The 22,159-nt window shown below is 39.2% G+C and overlaps 1 protein-coding gene across 2 annotated transcripts in view; it reads left to right on the forward strand.

The window, feature by feature from the left end:
- Positions 1-22,159, forward strand: part of usp53a (ubiquitin specific peptidase 53a) — a 48,083-nt gene that overhangs the window by 13,976 nt on the left and 11,948 nt on the right. For both annotated transcript variants that reach the window (XM_030162487.1, XM_030162488.1), the window contains exons 3-14: positions 1,441-1,533; positions 1,682-1,816; positions 3,059-3,169; positions 5,412-5,494; positions 5,748-5,832; positions 8,333-8,479; positions 9,761-9,910; positions 12,011-12,155; positions 12,884-13,033; positions 15,435-15,581; positions 17,526-18,318; positions 19,819-19,886. In XM_030162487.1, the coding sequence (XP_030018347.1) occupies positions 1,441-1,533; positions 1,682-1,816; positions 3,059-3,169; positions 5,412-5,494; positions 5,748-5,832; positions 8,333-8,479; positions 9,761-9,910; positions 12,011-12,155; positions 12,884-13,033; positions 15,435-15,581; positions 17,526-18,318; positions 19,819-19,886 (2,107 nt within the window). The remainder of the gene's footprint in view (positions 1-1,440; positions 1,534-1,681; positions 1,817-3,058; positions 3,170-5,411; positions 5,495-5,747; positions 5,833-8,332; positions 8,480-9,760; positions 9,911-12,010; positions 12,156-12,883; positions 13,034-15,434; positions 15,582-17,525; positions 18,319-19,818; positions 19,887-22,159) is intronic.

Consider the following 22,159-nt stretch of genomic DNA (forward strand, 5'->3'; position numbering starts at 1 on the left):
TTTTTAGATTCAAACAGAAAAACTGCTGAGTAATGCATTTTTTTTTTTTTATAAGCTTATATACTACTTTCTGATGCTTTTCAGTGTTTTCCCATGATTCTTTGAGTCTGTGTAGCCTCTTACACTTGGCACTTGTTGCCATGGTAATGCTAGTAGTACACAAACTGTACATCTTCGTAACCAGACGATTGTCAGCTAAAAGCTCAACAAAACCAATTTTCAGTAAACGGAACACAACTCGGACAACAAGCACTTAAATGGGCAAATATTGAAAAGAAGCTAACAGCCCGAGACCAGTATGTGTCATGAATAATTTAATAAAACAAAAGATTTGGGCAACAAACTTTGCACTGTTAAGCAAACACTAAGCAGATCCAACAGCACATGTATTTCTCTACTGCTTAAACTCACTGAACAAGCCAAAGAAGAACAAAAAGAAAGGTGGGATTATGAAGCGATGATTACGAATATTGTCTTACTCTTGTTCTTGTCTGATCATAACATGGTTTTATATAAATGAAGTTACTATCGACTACTCCATTGTTTTGTATTGCATCAAAATGATCCTGACTTGAAACAAATCTCCCAGGTTTTAAAGGACTGATATTTTAGCTTTTTTAAATGGAATTATGCATTGTAAAACATTTCCCTGTGGTCTACATAAACTGTAAATGCTATGCTTGGGTCTGAATTCTTCATTAATTCAACTCCACAGGCCCATCTTCAACAATATTTGTGAGTAATGACGTGAGAAAGGTCATTTTGAGCGCTGGCCCTTTATATGCAAATGAGTTACTTCACGCCCCCCCCCCCTCCAGGTTGTTGACTGTGCTGATCTGTCCCGTTCAGCCAGTTGTGTTTGTTAATACAACCAACAACTGAACATTTTAGGTGATCGGCTCAAAGTTTGGTCATATTTTCAGTTTTTACTACAACTGCTGCTGCTGACAAACAATTATGGTGTAGGGCTAATGGCGTTCATTTTGTCTTCCGTTAATGTAATTGTACTTTTCTTTTTTCTTTTGTCCAGACAGGGCAGGTGACATCTACAACTATAACTTGTCTGAAGAAAAGACAAAAAAAGTGTCAAGTATAATTATGGCATACTCAGAGAAATATTCGTCGAAAATCTTGACCTTATATGTGCAAATGTCATGACGTAACTAGTTATAAAACGTAACAAATTAAGAAGGAATTGAAACAAGGTGTAGAAATCCACTCGATTTCTGTCGGAATTAATATAAAGATAGCTTTGCAGCACCTGGAGGGTTCAAATTCAAACTTTTGGAACAGTTAGGGTCCAAATACACAAATAAATGTACCAAAGACTAATAAAAGTGGGTTTAGCAAAATATGACCCCTTTAACAGGTTTAGCACCACAGCCAGAGTTAAACTTTTAATATTTCTGGTAACCTCTCCTTTTTCTCTCCTTTGTGTAGGTACTATGGCAGCTGGACATCTTCAGACGCAGCCTGAGGCAGCTACCTGGACACTTCTGTCACGGGGAATCATGCATATTTTGTGGATTAAAGGTAGAATGCAATCAGATCCAAAAGTGGCAACAATGGCATCTGGAATGTAACCATCCATTTCCTTTTTTTTCACTTTGGCAACGTGCATTGAACAGGTTCTGTGACTTAGTGTCCCATGTGCAAACAAGTTCTTGTGTTTCTTCTTCAGGGCATTTTCTCCCAGTTTCAGCACAGTCGGGAGCGCGCTCTGCCCTCTGACAACCTGCGTCACGCCTTGGCAGAGACCTTTAAGGACGAGCAGCGCTTCCAGCTGGGCTTCATGGATGATGCCGCAGAGTGCTTTGTAAGTTCCTGTGGCAACCAGCCTGTCCTGAGGGAGGGGGGCTAGCGTATGGGGAGAGTTTCTGTGTCTATGTTTGTGTGTTCCAAACTGCATCACAGTTTGGGTAATGCAGTGCAATAAACTGTTTGGCGAGGTCACTGAAAGAGCTTCTGTCCCTCCCTTCCCTTCCCCTCCCATCAACCCCTGCCACATTGCCGCTAAATATCATCATGACAGGTTATATAAGCACAATAGTTCCGTATGAACCTCCCCTTTCGTGCTCCCATATTATGTCTTATCATTTCTGTGCTTTTAAAAAGTACATTTCATGCACCCGTCATCATTTTTACATGGTCTTTTTCAAACAACAAAGCATTGTTTAGCCAGATCTTGTTTTTCCTCAACAGCAGCATAATTTTCAGTCTTTTTTGTTTTGTTTTGTTTTGTTCCAGTTTTATTTTGACTCCAGCTACCAAATATAAAACAGATCCTGCAACATTTTTTTTTTAGCTGTTATTTCACACCGTTTTTTCTTTGTTCTGCATTGTTGGTTAATTTACTTTCTTTCCAATGATTTTTATCACTTATACTTAATAACTGTATTCTCGGGCAGCTTGGATCTGTCCAGATTTTTGTCCGGCCATTATAGTTTATATGCTTAAGAAGTCCAATTTATACAACAATGCAATAAACAAATAAGAGAATTAAATGTCTTAATGAGAAGGTAGTAGAGCATATATGACCATACGTTTGTCAAATATGAAATGACTCATTCACAATTTGGGGAGTGAACTTAAATCCACAAAAAGCAACTTGTTCAGAAGCATGCAAAACTGCAGCTTGTATAAAGCAATTTCTATCTATTATAGACAGTCTTAGTTCTTTATCCCGTTCAGATCTTTGACCTTGAGCATTCACAAAGTAATGTATTGGCAACAGGTCTCTATTGGAAAATTTACGGGAAGGGGAGTAGGCCAGTGTCAGATTAACGGGCTGTGAAGTTATTCCTGTAACCTCTGCCGGCCTAACTTTAAACCTTAATATTTTATAAACTCACAAACACTCCACAGAGACAGAGGGGAGAAAAACTTTAAAAGTGTTTCTTCTTTTGTCAGATTTACAACTTGAGTCTGATCGTTGAACTTCTTTGCTCATGGAAATAACAGCGTAAAAAAAAAAAAAAAGCACAAAGCTCAGATTGTTTAGTAGAAAAAATTGAATATTTAGTCCGTTACCTTATGCGGAGCTTTTACTGTGTTACAGGAGAACATACTGGAGAGGATCCACCTGCATATTGTGCCTGAAAAGACGGATGCCTGTACTTCTAAGTCATGCATCACGCATCAGAAGTTTGCCATGACACTTTATGAGCAGGTAAGTGGAGTGTAGACTGTTCATTTACTCATAGCGTCAGTGTTTTCTGCAGCTTTACTAATTCATACAAATAGGCCATGTTGAAAATGTGTAGATTGTCATTGTGTTTGAACAGTGTAGATAAAAGAAAAGCCAAGTCGCCAGTGTTCAGATTAAGTATTACACACACACACAAAGACAAACACACACAGGGACAGGTACATGAATCACTGTCTGAGACACTTGAAATCCAATCCGTCATGTTTTGATGCTAGTTCGCCCCTGTGGAATAAGCAGGGTGTTTCTGGTCAGATTCCCCAGTGCAGTGGGAGCAGGAACAGATAAGTCACTGATGTTCTTGTATACAAAAATTCCAGGAAACCTCTCACACCACCCTGCCCTGTGGCTGCGATGCCCATCTCCGACTCTGTCCCAAACCAGTTCTATCTCTGAATCCAACAGATAATACGCTTTTGGACTAAATCCGTTGGGGGCACTGCTGGTGGATTTCGTTACCCCTCAATTTAAGGGCACCCAATCCATCAAATAAAACCAAGGCCTCAGGGAGGATTGCCTCTGTCAGAGAGGAACTTATAACTTTAAAAAATAAATCAGATGCCTTATAATGTCATTACAAAACCAGCAGTTTAGAAGTAATCACAAGGAAAGTAGCGACAGGCTTCACAATCTAGTCAGAACTGAGTTTAAAATAGTGTAAAAGGATAAAGAAAAAATTGGAGAGTCCTCCAATGGGTCAGGAATGGTAAAAAGTAATGTAAATTAGAAATGTCCCAATCCGATCCAATCTGACAAACGTCCTGCCCCCTCAAATTTAAGTTTCTGAAGGTAGGGAAGAGCTGCACAACAGCAGGAGGATTAGAGGAACAAGTAAAGTGTTTTATAAGTTTGACTTTCATTCTGCGTGTACTCATTATGAGGTCAGGTTGTGATGCACAAGTCAGGTTTTTTCAACCTGCGGCTCTTTTGTGGAATTATTTGACCCTACCCAACCCACCCCGCATATAAACTGATATTCTTTTGACCCACCCTAACCTGACCCGCAAGGAACCCACTTCACATCATTAACGCATGGCACCGAATGCACCCCCATATAATATCTGGACAGACCTGTCCATAGACTTGCTACAACAGTGGCAAACGTAAGGTTCTAATTTGTCCCACAGTGTGAATTTGGAAACTGCAAAAATTATCCTAAAGTTATTAAGAGTCAAAGGTGTCATACTTGTTTTAGTTCAGGTTCCACATTCAGCCCAATTGTGATCTCAAGTAAAATAATAGCATAATAACCTCTAAATAGTGACTCCAAATTTCAAACAAAATTTCATTATAAAAAGCCTGTATCGGATCGGGATCGGCAAAACTAATCCCAAAAAAAATCAGATCAGAAGCAAAAAAATCCAGATCAGGACATCACAAATGTAAATACGTCTTCACACCTGAAAATCTGAGCTAAGGTTCATTATTTTGCAGCTTCGGCAGTGGACTAAACATTTTTATCTGATCTACCGACATCCTGTTATGATCATCGATGTCTATCGTTGTACTTTATATTTGTTTTGTTTAAAGAAGGGTGTGTGTTTGACAGTGATATATCATCAATGTGGCTCATGTTGAACTTCCTCCATTTTCTAATTTGTTTAACTAATGACGGTAGCTGTGCATGACTTTGTATTGTTGGTCTGAACCAAAGTCAGAATCGTGCCAGATACTGTTTTTACACTGTAAATGAAACAAAGGTAATTAAAACACCACGTCAAGTTTACTCTTAATGAAACTCCAATAATAAATGTAGTGGGAACAGTAGCAGATAAGTCACTAACTGTAAATATGAGGTGGGAAGGAAAATACCTAATGTATAAACAGTGACTGTGTAGCTCTAATGAAAGCCTAGTTTTGGCTGAAAGGCACTCTGATAATGTTGAAAATCCATTAAATCACGGTTACGCCAATGTGTTTTGCCTCCAAAGAGCTGTCGTCTGGGCATAAAAACCTTCTTTCTTTAACATTATCAGGATTTTTGGATTCTTCCAGGCTGCCAACCAACCACTAAAGGCTTTCATAACTAAGCTTGACAGTCAGTGTTTTTTCTACTTTCAGTGTACACTGTTTTTTTTTTTTTCTTCTCTTTTTGTCATGACTGTATTCAATCCTATAGGTAGAATGGCACGAATGTCTTCACTGTTCTACCTCACAGCTGTTTTTGTAACTTTTTTGTCCATCCTGCTGTGTGTTTCGTCTGCAGTCTGTGTGCCGTAGCTGTGGGGCATCCTCCGACCCACTGCCGTTTACAGAGTTGGTTCATTATGTCTCCACCACTGCACTCTGGTAAGACCCAGGCAACATGAAACTTTCCTTTCTTCTCATTGTCCACTCCTGTGTCATTGTCTCCACCCTTTTTTGCTTCACTTTCTGCACATTTATTACAAAGCCATTCACTTCGGTGTCTTATCTCACATACAGCTATTCTTTCTCCACTTGAGTTTATCCTCACTTATTTTCTCCTTTTCTTCACTTGTTCTTTCCCACAGTATGCCTCAGTTGACAATGACTATCTCACTTTGTGTTTCTTTGCTTTTAGCCACCAAGGGCATCAGCGGAGGGACGAGTCTTTTGGGGAATTGTTACAAGCAGCAAACTCGATGGGGGACCTTCGAAACTGTCCTGTAAGTCGGCTTTACAAGTATTTCAATATCAACAATTTAAGACTACGTTTTTAATATTGTCTGAACGAGTAAAGCACATTCTCCATGTACTGCAGGAACAGAACTTTAGTGCTATGGGCCTGATTTACTAACACAGTGTTTTTCAACCTTGAGGTTGGGACCCCACGTGGAGTCGCCTGAAATTTCTAGTAATTATTTAAAAAAAAAAAAAAAAAACTATAATAAAAAATATGGTGAGTTGAGAGAGGCAATCCCAAAACATAAAAGACATGACAAACTCTGGAGCTGACACTGAAACAACGTGGTACTGTTTATCTTTCAAATGTTCATTGTGGTCAGTTTCAGATGCTGCAGCTCTTTCATAATTCATAGTTTGAGTTATTGTTTGTTCATTATTAATTGTCAGCCTTGTAAATACAAGCTGGACTGACTGTACATATCCTGACCAAGGAAAATGAAATTCTCAATTTGTGCAGTAATCTACACCTGACTTTTATGCCACTGTCCATAATAATATACATTATATTGCCTAAATAAAATAGCCTATAAATAAAATTTACATACTTACTTAAATGTCATCTAAAATTAACGTTTATTTGAAACATAGTATAGCAAACTATGACATGATCAAAAACCAATTCATTTTAGCCAAAAAAAAAAAATCTCAGTTTTGAATGTTTGGGGTCACCTGAAATTTGTGATGTTAAAATGGGGTCACGAGCCAAAAAAGGTTGGGAACAACTGTACTAAAGGTTTGCGTGTGTAAAAAAACGAGCGCAAACTTGACTGCGCATGCAAAAACACGTTGAAGCTTATCTACTAACAGGACACATGGAGGGTTGCGTCTCAGATGGGCAAAATAGCTCATGCAACCCATTTAGCGTGTTTGCCTTGATGAATATGTAATATGGGCGTTTCTCCCAGAACTTGCACAATTATTGGGAGGAGTAGATGCAGATATTTATTTAGCATGTGGAATGTGATTTACCAAACCTGAAACTGATTGGGGTATCTGATTTTGCATCTATATTTATTATGTCTGAAAGGCAAGTTTCAACTGGCACAGCTTCGCGCAAAACTGGCTGCAGTTGTTGTTGTTGCAAGGATGTGGCATAGGCCCAACCAAAGGCAACGCAGACAATGAATCTTTTCTGGTCACGTCAACATTTTTGGAATGACGGAAGAAAAAATTATTGAGACGTGTCGCCTACCCAACAATGCCATTTTAGAACTTCTAGATCAGGGGTGTCCAATCCTGGTTCTTGAGAGCTACTATCCTCCATGCTTTATCCCATGCTTTATCCTGTATGTTTTAGATGTTTCCCTCTTCCAACACACCTGATTCAAATGATAAGCCTATCATCCAACTCTGCAGAAGCCTGATAACGACCATCAGGTGTGCTGGAAGAGGGAAACTTCTAAAACATGCAGGATACCGGCCCTCGAGGACCGGAGTTTGACACCTGTGAACTAGAGGATGATTTGGGGTCAGTCATAAGGAGGAGTCGGGCAATACTTTTTATGGCAAAACTCCTCCAACGTTACATTTCCTTGTGTCTGGATCATTCCAGTACATTGTTGCCACTAGTGCTGGCGTATCCCAGAGCAGTTTTTCCACCGTACTATCTCCATGACGACAACCAGTAGTACATGCAAAATCCTCATTTAAATGGGGCGGTCTCCAAGACTTTGCACCTGTTCTCATTTACGCAGGTAATCTTACTTGATCACCTGTGACGCGCAAATCAATAGCACGCTCATTTTTTTAGCGCGTGCAAGCAAACTTGTGCCCATTATTTGCGATCTTTGTAAATCAGGCCCTAAGTGTCTAGTTTGGTTTAGGTGTCAGTCTTGGCTCAGTATAGTATCTTTAATACCCGAGTGATTTAGGATATTTTGCTACAGGTGGTAGAGGTATTCAATCTTTTAATTAAGTGAAAGGACAAACACTGCTCTGTCAAAATGTTTAACTTCAAGTAAAAGTTCTGAATTAAAAAATGTTAGTTGATGTTAGATGTCAATGTGCAGTAAAATGGGCCCTGTCAAATAGTATATAATTAATGTTACTGCTAGGGCTGCACAATATATTGAAAAAAGGGTGCAATATTTATGTCGCAAAGACGTGCAATAATTTATTTTCTTTTTCTTGACGTTAAAAGGGAGGTCACACTGAATACTTTATAAATGCTGTTTTTTTTCTGGAAACCTTTGTTTTTACTGCTGTACATACTTCACTTGTATCCAGATTGTAAGACAGAGAAATGCAAATGTGTGGTCATTATAACTTTACTAAACAAACAAACAAACCTAATGTTGGCCTCAGATGTTTGCACAGTACTGTATATATTATATGTAGTGGAATAGAAGTACAAAGCCACAGCTAATAAAGTACAGTATTTGAGTAAAAGTATCTCTGTTTCACCACTGTTTTTCCTGAGAGGCCTGTTACTTTTTTGTAAATCTAATGGGTTGTTTTGGGTTCTTTGTCTTTCCTTTTTAGAGCAACTGTGGCCAGAGGATTAAAATCCGACGTGTCCTCATGAACTCCCCAGAGATTGTCACCATTGGCTTCATCTGGGATTCTGACCAGTCCGACCTCACTGAGGATGTTATCCGCTCACTGGGGCCTCATCTCAGTCTCTCTGCGGTGAGTGGAATTTCATCAGCAGTCTACGATATGCTAATTTTCCTTTTCACTGTCCAGCACTTTAAATAGCCCAATAAAATAACTGTATTGTAACATAATTTACAAATATTTAAAACGTTCCATCAGACCTTTTAGTTAAATTAGCTAATCAGGCCACAGGGTATCACAACACTCTCTTCACACATGCTTCATGCGTCTGCCAGTTTTTCTTGTTGTTTTAGTGTCAGTTTATTTTGGTGCGGTCGAACATATGTGGGAAATGAAGTGGGGATTTATTTCTCTGTAAGTCGGAGGCCGTTGCGTAAGCAGTCGACACCCAATGCCCAGTTGGCTCGCGCCACTGATCAAAAAGCCCCTGCTGGCCTTGGTCAGCTTGTCAAAACCTCTTCCCTCATGTTTGTGAGCCAGAGCTGGGGTGTGCGAGTATGCCTGTCTGAGCGACCACATGGGCTGAGTAGATGCGACATGGATGAGGAAAAAGAATTGTCCGTGTTTTACAGACTTGTTTATATTCGTTCATGTCAATAAAATCATATACGGCACACCATAAAATTGCAGAATATGTATGTATTAAATCAAAAAGAACATATTCCTCAGTAACTGTGCTCACATCATCGCTACAAAAAAATAAAAAGGACAGAAAATCAATCACTACAGAGTTCAGATCAGGGTGAGTTCAGAAGCTCAGCACATTACATAACTTCTTTATTGAAGTATTCAAGCCGTTTATTTGACAGTTTTCTCTTGCGCGCCTTTCCAAAGCCTACCATCAGAAAAATTTGACAGACCCCCTCACCACGAGTACGCCACAAAGGCCTCGATTCATTAGAGAGCATTTCATGTGACTTTATTGAGTAATAAAAAGAAGCCCTTCACCCCCATGATTTGCTTTGAAATTCATTGTTAGAGGGAGAAGAGTGGACAGAGAAATGGCTGTGCAGAAAACAGAAGTTACTTTCATCCAGAGTCTGTTTATAACTACAGATTTTATACTGACATTACATTTTAGTTTGTCTGTAAAGAAGTTCTCCAGTGTAGTCTGAGTCAAGACATCAAGTGCTATGACGGTACTGATTTAATCCAACCTTGATTCGTACTGATTGTCAAATCAATGCCAGTTCATTCCTTCAGACCTTAATCTATATACAGATGGAGTAAATGATTCCAGTAGCTATCAACATCACTCACTTGCCTGCCTACGTACTGTAGCGTTGATGCCCATGAATAATTGCTTTATATATTTATATAATTATATTTGTGTGTGTGTGTGTATGGGTGCAGCTCTTCTACAGGGTGACTGATGAGCATGCCAAAAAGGGAGAGCTGCTGCTAGTGGGGATGATCTGCTACTCCAGCCGCCACTACTGTGCCTTCGCCTTCCACACTAAGTCAGCTAAATGGGTCTTCTTTGATGATGCCACGGTGAAAGAGGTGAGACTATGAACACACATTAACACAAAGCAGATTCATGAATTCGCTTTTGACTCAGAAAATGTAAAAATCCTGAAAATCTAAGCTGATAAAACCCATGCTTTTTTATCATAAAGGGTAGAAAGTAGAAAAGATCAGTCTTATTTCCGCCACCAAGTCTCTTTATTGGCCAATAAAGGTTACATCGATTGCCCTTCATGAGCCTCTGGGTTGACAAACCTTTATGGTACTGAAGAGTCAGCTAACCCTCCCACATCAGCCTCATTTTTTCCCCCCAACTCTGTCGTCAAAAAGTACTGCAGTAGTGAAGCAATGCTCAACCAGTAAAAACCCATTACAGGTTCATTGAATTGGCTGAGCTGTAACATTTAGTGGTACACTTCATCACTTTGCATGAGGGGATTTCTTTGTGTATTTGTGTAAAAACTGTAGTTTGTGAATCTATCTGGCCACTGTTTCCCTTTTTTTTTTTTTTCTTAATGTTGGAGCATGTGAGCGTGCCTTTTGTCTCACGTCTTCACAATTTTCTCCGGCGCTGGGGTGCAGTGGCTGCCTGGCTCCGTGTCAATCCATCAGCAGCTTGTGCTGTGTGTGCAGCCCCCCCACCCTCCACCCCCGTACCTCCCACTGACTGTGATGGAGGAGCTACAGTGCTCAGCGGCTGCCAAGTCCGTACCTGGATCGAAACATGGCAGCACTTCTGTGACTCCCCGATTCCTGGCTTGTAAAGGAATGACGAAAAATACAAATACTTAGACTCACATAAGAGGCATCACGTATCTCCTTCCTTTTTCAGTCATAGTCGGTTAGCCGTCTTTGTGTTTTATTCATCCGTCCTGCTGGGTTCTTTCTTTCATCTCCCTTTACTTGGACTTGGATGGGCTCTTCTTTACCACATCTTTGTGCCAATTTCTGCTTTTTCTGCCTTCTCCTCCGCTCTCTTCCCCCGTCATTTGCTTAATTAAGGAGCAAACAAGCATCTGTTTGCCTGCAGCTTGCCTGTGTGGAGCCTTTGTGGCGAGACACGCACCTTACACATCTCATCTAATGTGATTGTATGATTTGACCTCAGTGTAATAGTCACTCATGAATTAGCCTATGTGTAATAGTAGTAGAAAATACTATGTGTTTTTTATCTGCTGCTGAATTCTATAAATAATCTTTGATCGTTTGTTCATAGTTTACCCAGAGATGTCGTGGGGGAGAATTTTCACTTCTGATTTTAGCTATAAAGCTTTCTCATTATGCTTACACAACAAAACCCTTCTGATACCTCTTTGTGGAATGAAAACAGATGGTTCTCAAGCAAAGAGTTTTTTTATTATGTGTACAATTTTTAAGCTTTTATAGATTAAAGTGAATCACGGTTCTCTCGTGCAGACTAACAAATACCCATGATGCCCTGAAATACTCAGACCCCTTTTAGAATCCAGCATTATGAAGCCTCTTAAGAGTCCTCAGAATGATTGAAATACAAAGAAATTCTGTTTCATTGTATTTTAAGTGTGTTGTGATAAATTACTCAGACACATCTACCTAAAGTGAAAACAAATAAAATGAAAAGTACTGTGATGTATAGTGCCATGATGATATGGAATGCTCTGCCGGGACGAATCATTCAAGAAAATAATAAAAACCGATTTAAAGAATTACTGAAAGAGTGTTTATTTGCAAAGCAATGCTCGATGTTTGATAATGTTTAGTTGATTGACATTACATTGATATATAACTGTGAAATATATTTGACCATTTACAAATTATGCTAAAAAAATACTTTTTGGGAGGTAGTGTTAATTGAACCAGGTCTTGTATTATATGTATGTTTTTTTTTTTTTTTGTTTTTGTTTTGTTTTTGTTTTTTTGAATTGTGGTGAATGGTTTTTAGTTGTTGTTTGTGTTGTTTTTGTTTTGTTTTGTGTGTGGGTGTTTTTGATAATTTGTGTACTGCAGTGTAAAGACAATTGTGTTGGTTTTGGACTCCAGGAATAGCAGCGATGGCCTAAGCCAAAGCTAATAGAGATCCAAATAAATGAAATAAAATGAAATCTGTTGTTTATAGTTGAATGTTCATGGGTTGTCTTATGTGTATATTTTCCATAGATCGGCTCCAGATGGAAAGATGTGGTCAGCAAATGTATAAAAGGTCACTTCCAGCCTCTCCTCCTCTTTTACGCTAACCCTGATGGGAGTGCCATCGTTGTAGATGACGCACATTACAAGACCCCTGTCAATGGAGATGTCCAAGGTATGAGATGTTTTACGGGATATCAGTAAAATAATAAAATATTATAACAGTGAATGATTTCACAGAACAATAACTATCAGAGGATATGACAGATGCACAGTATATAACGGCAATTATTATTGGCACCATTTTGACAATAAGTAAGAAGTCTCAGGTGTGAAAACAGCATAATCTCCTTAAAAAGTAATTTTTCTTTAGGAATAAATCAATCAAACCATGCTTAAATGAGATGGAAGAAAACCTGCAAAGGGAGGCGAGATTCTCCTTTAGACTGCATCTCAGTAACCACAAATTAAAACCATTCACAGATACTTGGCTACATTAAAATAATCTAGACAAACAAATGATTCGTAGATGTATTTCCTTCTTCTAAAGTTCCAGGCCATATTGGTTGCCATTTCAGGCACTAATGAAAATTTGTTGATGACAACAGCGAAACATCTTTTGGATTATTGGTCCATGGATTTGTTTGGTTGGGAGGTTTTTATCCCCGTTAAAGATCCTCCTCCAACTCTCCATGCTGGCCCTGCCCCAGGTCCAGGCAGTGGCAGCAGCTCACTGCCCATCAGAGCTGACAGGGCGCTGGACCAACCTGGATGATCCTCCACAATCAAGAACAGTGTGTGGATTTTATAATTGTGTTTCTTATGATCAGGTGAAGTTGATGTTGTCATACAATTTCAGTAGTAACATCTATTGTCTCTTTTTTCCCGTCTTACTTTCTGTAGGCTTTGAGTCTCCAGTGTCTGCCCCTAAAAAGTTGGACCTGACCAAGGAGAACCTGCAAGCTTTGTTTAGCTCAGCCTCTTTTAATAAACAGAAGACTGTTTCAACTCTCAGCAAAGGCAGTGCTCAAACCACTGGTGGGCGGGGACCAGGTAAGGGACAGAAGTACAGCAACAACCAGTGTGAGGGATGTTTTTAACATCAAACATAGTTGAAATGAGTACAACTTCACCTCTTAAAATAAGTAAAATGTATTTATCTATTCTTCTGTGAGTACAATTTCTCCACATTATTAATGAGCTGACTTCTTCCACCACCTTGAAAGCTATTTTACTCAAAACAAGAAAATGGCACTCAATCAGTACTTGTGGAATCATTCTTTTAGCAGGGTTTCTACGGGTCATTAAAAAGCATTAAAAGTCATTAGATAGATTTTGTGAAAATTAAATGGCTTTAAATGGCATTAAAAAGCATTAAATTTGATGCCCAGAGGCACTAAAAAATGTAATACACTTGATGGAAAAAAGCATTGTTACTCACGATTTATTTTGATTTTATAAACGTATCATATTTTTGATCATAAATATAGTGTGATGATTGACAGGTGGAACCCTTTAATTGGCTATTGTTTATGGGCGATACACGAAGTCACAACACCGGGTGCTTGGAATGCAACGTGCTGTGAGCGTGCTCATGCTGTGGCGAAAGAACGTAGGGAATGTCAGCAAATGTCGGAAAAATGGGAAAATGCAAGTTCCTACAGAAGTGATTGGAGGAGGAACTATTTAGAACCTGGTTAAAGCCTGCCGACGGTAAACCATTTGTATATATAAAATTATATATAAAACTGTATCTGCAGGTGGACATGGGCATTCAATTTGTTTAAAGTGGCATTCAGAAGCATTAAATTAGATTTACTGATACCTGCAGAAACCCTGTTTAAATTTAACAAAATAAATAAACGTGCAAAGGGAGTGCAAGAAATGTTGCTTAGTTGCCAAAGGAAGAAATAGTTAAGTATTTTGACAGTAGCACTAAATATTACAGTGGTGGTAGTAGTTATGGAAGGAATCAACAGCTCCTTTTAGGGACAGAGGTGACAAAGAGCTGACAGTTTTGCACTTATTTCAGTGTCGGAGGAGTGTAAATTTTGAAGCAAACTTTTTAATGTGGGTACCTTGACTTGAAAGAACCAGATAGATGGTGATGTGAAACATTATGTGTCAAATATTGGGTTAAATTGCATCGTTTTTATGTTATTGCGGATTTTATGTTACTCTTTGTAGTTGTGAATGTACTTGATCTTAAGTTGTATGTCACTACATTGCACTTGAAAGCAAGTTGCTTGAGATATGTTGTTGAGGGGGAGTACTGAAAGCTTGCAGGAGTAGTTAAGTCAAATTATTTAGTACTTTTATCTGATTTTTTTTTTTTTTTTTTTGAACTGAAGAGGATATGGAGTTGCAAAAACACCTGTGCTGCAAGAATCATTGCTGGAATCTCATGCTGCTAACAGAACCTTGGAGTAATCATGTTTTGCATTGTGGTGATTTGTTACTGTTTTTCAGAGTGAATATCTGCAACAGTTAGGAGTGAGTTACTGCTGAATGTCAGTGTTTCCACTTTGCTTTGTAGTAGAAATGTTCATAGTACGGCTATAAATATTGAGACTAAAGTGATCAGATTGAGTAAAATCAACTAAATACATGAGCAGATGATAACTTTGTTCACTGCAGGTCAGCTTGTGTTTATGCAGTCTCATTATTTGATAGCAACACCCAATATGTCAAACAATCACATGCTTTAAATGTTCTATGAGTTGAGGATGCTGACGAGTAAGGAGGAGTGAAGAGGCATGGATATAATGAGATGAAAATACTTTTAATAGCATCTACACTGGTGATGTTTCCCACCTCACTGACTTAAAGGGGTCATATTTTGCTAAACCCACTTTTATTAGTCTTTGGTACATTTATGTGTGTATTTGGACCCTAATAGTTCATAAGTTTGAATTTGAACCCTCCAGGTGCTGTAAAGCTATGTTTACATTCGTTCTGGCAAAAATCGAGTGGATTTCTACAACCTGTTTTAATTCCTGCTTAATTTGTTATGTTTTATAACTAGTTACATCACGACGTTTGCACATGTAAGGTCAAGACTTCGGACGATAATTGTTTGTCAGCAGCAGCGGTTGTAGTAAAAACTGAAAATATGTCCAAACTTCGAACCGATTAGCTAAAATGTTCAGATGTTGGTTGTATTAATGAACACAAGGGGCTGAACGGGACAGAAATTAGTCAGAAATATTGTTGAAGACCAGCCTGTGGAGTTGAATTAATGAAGAATTCAGAGTTTCAGACCCAAGCATAGCATTTACAGTTTATGTAGACCACAGGGAAATGTTTTCAAATGCATAATTCCATTTTAAAAAAGCAAAGTATCACTCCTCTAACTGAAATTGGGAAAAAAAAAAGTCAGCATCGGATTGAAGTGACAGATTCTGGTGTTGTATCATTTGCCCAATTTTCAGACTTCCCATTTGTGTTTTTACAGTCAAAATTGGCACCAGTGATCCCAAGAGTCGCCTCAGGGAGATTTCTCGTGAAGTAGCCCAGAGAGCAGGAGAGTTACGGGGGATGCATCCACCCAGAAGAGAGCCTGATAGGAGCGGTCAACGGAGACCGGAGTCACGGCACAGAGGTTAGTCACAGATGGGCGGCATGTGGGCTGCACATCAAACACAGCACATGGACATACTGTATACAGGAGAATTGTCAGGCTTTATGGTACAAAAGGCTAGCCTTCTGCTTCTCCAGCCCTTATGTAATCCTCAGTTTGGGAGCAATGTGTCAGAAAGGGGATTAAGTGCTGACGTCTGTTGGAGCCAGCCTTCATCCCACTCTCTTATATTCAGAGCCATTGGTTCCCCTTTCCTTTGGTCTGCCTGAATTTTTACAAACAAACAAAAGAAAGCAGACCAATATAAAGTGATGAATATAATATAATTCAGGGGAACTCGAGCTCTGTGAATTTTAGCTTCAAATATTCCTGCCACTTTTTTGTCTTATCCGCCCTCTTTCCTCACAAATAACGTGTGTGTCAGCTGTAATCAGAGAGCTGATTGGTCTGCTTGCTTTAATACGTCTTTAGTACATCACTGCTTTCAATTAAGTATCAGTGAAGGGATTATGGAGCGCAATTGTAACACACTCCCAAATCCACCACATCAACAGCAGTAGTCTGTGTTGGCACGGCGCTCACGTCTCACAGTGATTGAATGCAGTAGGCTAAAGGAGGCAAGTGTCTACTGTGATGAATGGCAAAGCTGGAGGTGACATTACAGTTAATGTAAGAAGTATAAATTTACTACAACATAGCTCATGTCCGGGCGAGCACTTTGGTAAATGGTCATAATAGTTAAAAAAAAAAAAATAGTTAAAGAACAGCTGAAGTAACTTGGATTCTTACTTTGGTCTGCATGTAAAATCTTTTTCATTGGCTTTGACGGTTGCAGTTCTCACATTGATTTGCAGTCTTGTGTACTGCTGACAATTTTGAGTAGGCAGCAGAAACTTGGCGGCATCATATATATATATGGGCAAAAACATAGTAATATTTGAAGTGATTTAACCCGAACACAGTCAGCAAAATCTAAAGCAATATAGACTGCATCTCTTCCATGCTTCCCACTTGCTGAAAGCTGTGTTTAATATTACATTTACTTTTTATCACCTCGAAACATAGTACCACAGGTCTCTTTTTACCCCAAAACAGAGCATCCAACCTCTGATACAAGCACCTTCAGCTCATGGTGATTACAAATATTCACTGGCTTGATGAACAGGGCAAATAAATAAGAGCCTTGACATTTTGCCATCTCAGAAGTCGCATCTTTTTCTGTCAAACTTGTTCTTTTCTAATGTCAAATAATTAAAAAAAAAAGACATCTTAATCACTTCTAAGTCTGTGCAGGGGTGTAGATAAATGAGGAAGTGTGGGAGCGCCTATAGCGGAGTGAACCAGTTTCCAGGAAGGATGTCTGGTCATATATTTGAAAGTGGCTATTATGTCTGGTGGTGTCCTTGGAATAGCAGACACATATCCGTGGCACACCATCATGTGCAGACGTGTCACTTGATCATTTTGGAAGCATGTGCATGTGTTCTTCGGGACACAAATACACACCACATCAAGTAGCACGTTTTATTACCAGTATCTGCATGGATGTCTGTTCATTAGCCAGCAACCCTCTGTGTTTCACCGCTGAAGAAAATCGACTCCTGTTGGCTCTAATTTACACCTTCCTGTCATCTCCAGGCATAAATGTCAGTAACCCTGTTGTTGTCATGCCTTCCCTCACTTTCTGCACAACCTACTGTGTTCTTTACCACAGCTTTGTGCCTCAGTGTTTAGGTGTCGGAAAATGCTAAATGTTGTCAAGAAGAAAAATTTAAATGTTATTTTTGGATTTTGAGAAAAGTCTGAAAAGAAAAATGCATTCTTTGAAGCCTTGCTGGCTTGGACTTAAACACATTTAACATATATTTTTCTGCCATTTGCTTAAAAATCTGTTTAAAATACATTTTCCTGTTTTTAGTTTTCACGTTTCCACCTTCTAATAAGTCGTCTTCTACTTGAACACAGATCCAGGTCAGGACAGGACCTACTCTCGTTCCGTCTCCCCACCGGAAAATGGCTTCAAACAACACCTGGAGAGTCGACTGTACAGCAGCCAAGGAAAAGGTCCAACTAGGGCTGAGCGAACACCCCACCTTGGGGGAAGGTCTTCCCATGAACCCCCTCGCTCCCTCTCAAGGGTCCAAGTGTTCCCCAGTGAGTCCAGTGTCAGTAGTAGTAGTAGTCACAGCCGCAGACTAGACCAGGTTTCAAATGGATATGATACCGACAGCAGCCAAGACTCCCGAGAACGTCCTGGAAGTGGAGGGAACGGCCGCAGCAGGCCTAGTCGCCCGTGGAAACCCATGCGGGAGGTACTGAATGTGGACAGTGTTTTGAGCGGTAATTCATTGACTCAAGAACGAAGGCAGCACAGTCCCAGAAGACGACCCAGCAGTCAGTCGCCTTCCCGTGAGAGAGAGAGAGACAGAGAACGAGACAGAGATTTTACGTGGGGTGGCCGGGAAGACCGCAAACCCAAGAGCCTCATGACTATTTACGAGGACGAGCAAAGGCATGAAACAGGTGGCAGCCGGAGCTCGTTGGACTCGGATGGGCGAGGTGGCTACAGTGACAAAGACAGGTCAAAGGGTTCAGCTACTTTGAAAGTCCGCAATGACAACTGGAAGATCCAGCGGACTGAATCTGGATATGAGAGTAGCGACCGACTTAGCAATGGCTCAGCAAATCTTGACTCTCCTGTGGTGGAAAACCTTTCTTCAAAGGATCTGCGGCCGATACCTGAGCTGCATTCATCAAGGTAAAAAAAGACTCCCTGCTTGTTCTGAATGGTTCTTGCACAAAAACCTGGCCACTTCATATTCTCAGTGATTTTTTTTTTTTTGCTGTGTGAAGCTGATGTCAGAATGCAGCTTCGTCATCCTCTCATTTAAGGATTTAAGTCTCAAAAGTGCTGCCATTTCTTAATAATTCAAGATTACAAACAAACTGTTCTAAGAATAGCAAGACCCACTTAACATAAATGCACAAAAGGCAAACATGCCAGCCTTATTATGCCAGGCTGTCATGTATTGGCTTTGTAGTGCAGGTCTTGTTTGGAGATAATGATCTTAACTAGCTGACAAGTCCCGGACTCAGAGGGGAGAACCAGAGCCTGTCCACACAACAACGAAATTATGTCAATCCTCAAAAGTTAAATATAGTTTCGGCCTTTCATCCACATGACACCGGCATTGTAGGTGCCCTGAAACAGTATTTTTTGAGAATGGTTCCCAGAGCGGAAAAATCTCACAATGCCGCCCTCGCATTGCCGTGTGGATAGGCAAAACACCACTTTTTGGAAAAGGAGAAAACCCAAAGGCGTAACATCCAGTAATAACAAAGGATTTTGAAGTTGTTTGTGCTGCAGGTACTACTAAGTTTATTAGCACTACTACAACAAAACCTAGTAATACTGTATCAACTTGACAACCAGTGGAGATGCATAAACAGATACATGTGTCATACTTATAAATCCACCACGGTGTCCTGCTAGAAGGGCGACCCGGACCCTGTATTCTGTGATTTTAGTGTCTGTTTGTGAGCAGTGCCACATATAGGTGTGGCATACCTATTGCACCATTTTAACCCAGTTTTCCCGTTTCCATCTGGACGCTGATAGGTCTTGAATCAATATGCCTTTGGACGCAAAACTTTTAAAATCCGCGAAAGAAAAATACTACCAGCGTTGTGGTCTGGACGTAGCCCCAGGAGCTGGCTGACTCGTCACCTGCTAGTGCATTATTCAAGCCTATCTCTTGACAGTATAATATAAAGTGTTCCTTAATTATTAACTCTACAGCATACAGTTAAGAGGTTCAGGAATTGGATTAAATCTTTAAAGTAGATGACAAATTATAAACATTTGAGACTTATATAATAGATTAGGTATAGAGTATAGCAAGGGGAAATGTCTAGGTAATTAACTTGATACACAACAAAAGAAAAAAAAGGGAAGGAAAAGGGAAAATCATTCATTTTGTGCTGACAACAAAATGACTGCTCCCTTTCCACTGAAACAGTCCAGAAGGTTGTGGTATCACATTACACAAATCATTCACAATAAAAAAACATATAGTCAGACTAAGGTCATAAAGCTTTATTGTTCTATTTTTGCATGTAGCATAAATCAAATTCAGCTACTTTTAAGAGGTTGGAACAGGAGTAAAATGCATGTTATGCCTCTGTTAAAGATCATGCCCAGGAATATCTGGTGGCATTCAACATTTCATAAATAATAGAATTTATTGTGTGCTTTTAGGGATCACTTGCCTCAAAGAAGGGGCGATGATTTGAAGGCTGATGTATTACAGACTACATTTTCCACTGGTAAGTAACTTTTCTCCCACTTCTTACATAATTTTCATCTTCTGAACGCTTTGTTTGTTGTGGCAGTGTCTGTCTGTTCTGTATTTTCCTACAGAAAAATGCCAAACGCTCGCACTAAAAGCATACACAAGTAAACATTTGGTTAAGGTTTGATTGAGTCAAGTTAATATTTAAGTGATTTTAGACCTTACACAGAGAACTGCACCTTTTCTCTGCACATTGTGGAAGTAGGTCATAGATGGAAACATCAATTCTCCACAAAAGCTTGGCCTTGACATTAAAGAAATTTCCTCAGCCCAATAGACTTCCGTGTGTTGTAAGGATCTGAAACATTAAGATAGTACTCAGCAATTTCCTTGATTTATTGTTCCATCACTAGTGTTAAGGTCACAGCCTGGTTGAAGGGATACTGCATGGAAATAAGTCTGCTCTGGTTTCTCACTGACTTGCCTTGACCTTTTTTTCCTGAGTAAAGTTTATGCTGTGCAGCACACGGAGAAATTTACAGGGGCTCAAAGGGAAAAAATCATGACTATCAAGCTGCTTTGTTTCATTAAAGGTTCTGTTAAACCTCTTGAACTTGGTTTGTGTTAGTATTTCTGTCTTTCCTCATATTTTAAATAGAAAGAAAAGGAAGGAAATTGCAAATTGGTGAGAAGAAAAACTCATGAACAGGAATAAACATAGTAAGGAAAAATGGAATTCATTCTAGTTAAAGTCATCAAACTTGAGCTTTTGTAAAGAAAACGAAGGATGAGCCTGTGAAGGCGTTGCAGTAATAGTTATTTTTATCTTCCAGGCGAGATGGAGGGAGATTAGGGTGCATGTATAGCACTGGGGGGTTTACTGCAAGGACCCAGCGTTATCACAGAGGAAAAAAAGGGAAATGCCTTTTAGATTAGCAGATATCTTTAAAAAGGGCTCACTGATTCCCTCAACAGGAACACAGGGTTAATTTTAAACAAAAGGGGGAGATGAGTGAGCTTGTGGGGGCCACCCAGCTGTGCCCAGCCGGGCGGAAAATGCCACGACTGGGCCTGTCAGAAGGTGGTATTCAAATTTGAGGCGAAGAAAATGCCATTCTGTTACAGAAATATTTCAAGGTTCCAAAGAGTTGCACTGTTGGAGAACAAAACAGCAGCCAAACGGTGTCTGTTCTGAGATTTAGCCAGAGGTGAAAATGACTCTTAACATGTATTGTCTAATCCTGGTCTGTTATTGTCATGAACATATAGAGGTGCAGTAATGAAACAAACTCAGTCCAGGAAATATACAGTACCGTGCAAAAGTCTTAGTCTACCTTTAGCTTTGTTGATTTTGCAAGGTTGAAATGAGCAGACATTTATTTTTTCTCATTGTCTTTTCTTCAGATGGAACAAGAAAATACAGGAAACATGCACAGCCTTAAAACACACAGAACAAACTGAACTAAATGAGCTCTAAAGGTTAAAGTCACTGTTAAGTTTGACCCATGACAAGAAGCATCACAAACTGCTAGAAACATCAGACGTGTTGAATCAAACCTGGTATAAAAAGACAGAACATGAACGCCATAAATCTCATTGTATGACCCAAACGATTAAATACATGTAAAGTGCAATGAGAGGCCACACTAAATACTACCACTCTGGTTTTTAGAAACTTTTTTTTTCTGAAACCTTTGTTTTTATTGTTGTAGTGTTACATACTTCACATATATCCAGATTGTATCTTAATACAAAGACTGAGAAATACATAGGTGTTGTCATTAGAACTTCAACAAACCCAATGTTTGCCTAGAGCTTTTGCACAGTACTGTATATTTAAAGTATATATTGTGTGGAAAAACAGCAAAATTCCACTTTTACAAATAAATGCTCTCTTCAAAAATCAAAATCTTACCAAGTGTATTTTTCTCATTTCTAGTCAAAAAATCTCATCACACTTAAAATAAGACATAATCACCTAAAGAGTAACTTTTCAGTGAGATATAAGAACTTATTTTTAGACAATAGATCTTGAAAATCTTATTTCAAGAAATATTACCAAGATAATTTTCACTTGTTCCATTGGCAGTTTTTTGTTTTTTTTTGTTTTTTTTGTTTTTTTGCTTGAATTCAGCAAAAAAAAAAAATCTTGAGTCAAGCAAAAAAAAAAAAATCTGCCAATGAAACAAGTGAAAATTATGTTCTTGAAATAAGATTTTCAAGATCTATTGTCTAAAAATTAAGTTCTTACATCTCACTTACAAGTTACTCTTTAGGTGATCATGTCTAATTTTAAGTGTGATGAGG

Source organism: Sphaeramia orbicularis, chromosome 18, assembly GCF_902148855.1.
Source record: "Sphaeramia orbicularis chromosome 18, fSphaOr1.1, whole genome shotgun sequence".
Classification (NCBI taxonomy): Eukaryota; Metazoa; Chordata; class Actinopteri; order Kurtiformes; family Apogonidae; genus Sphaeramia; species Sphaeramia orbicularis.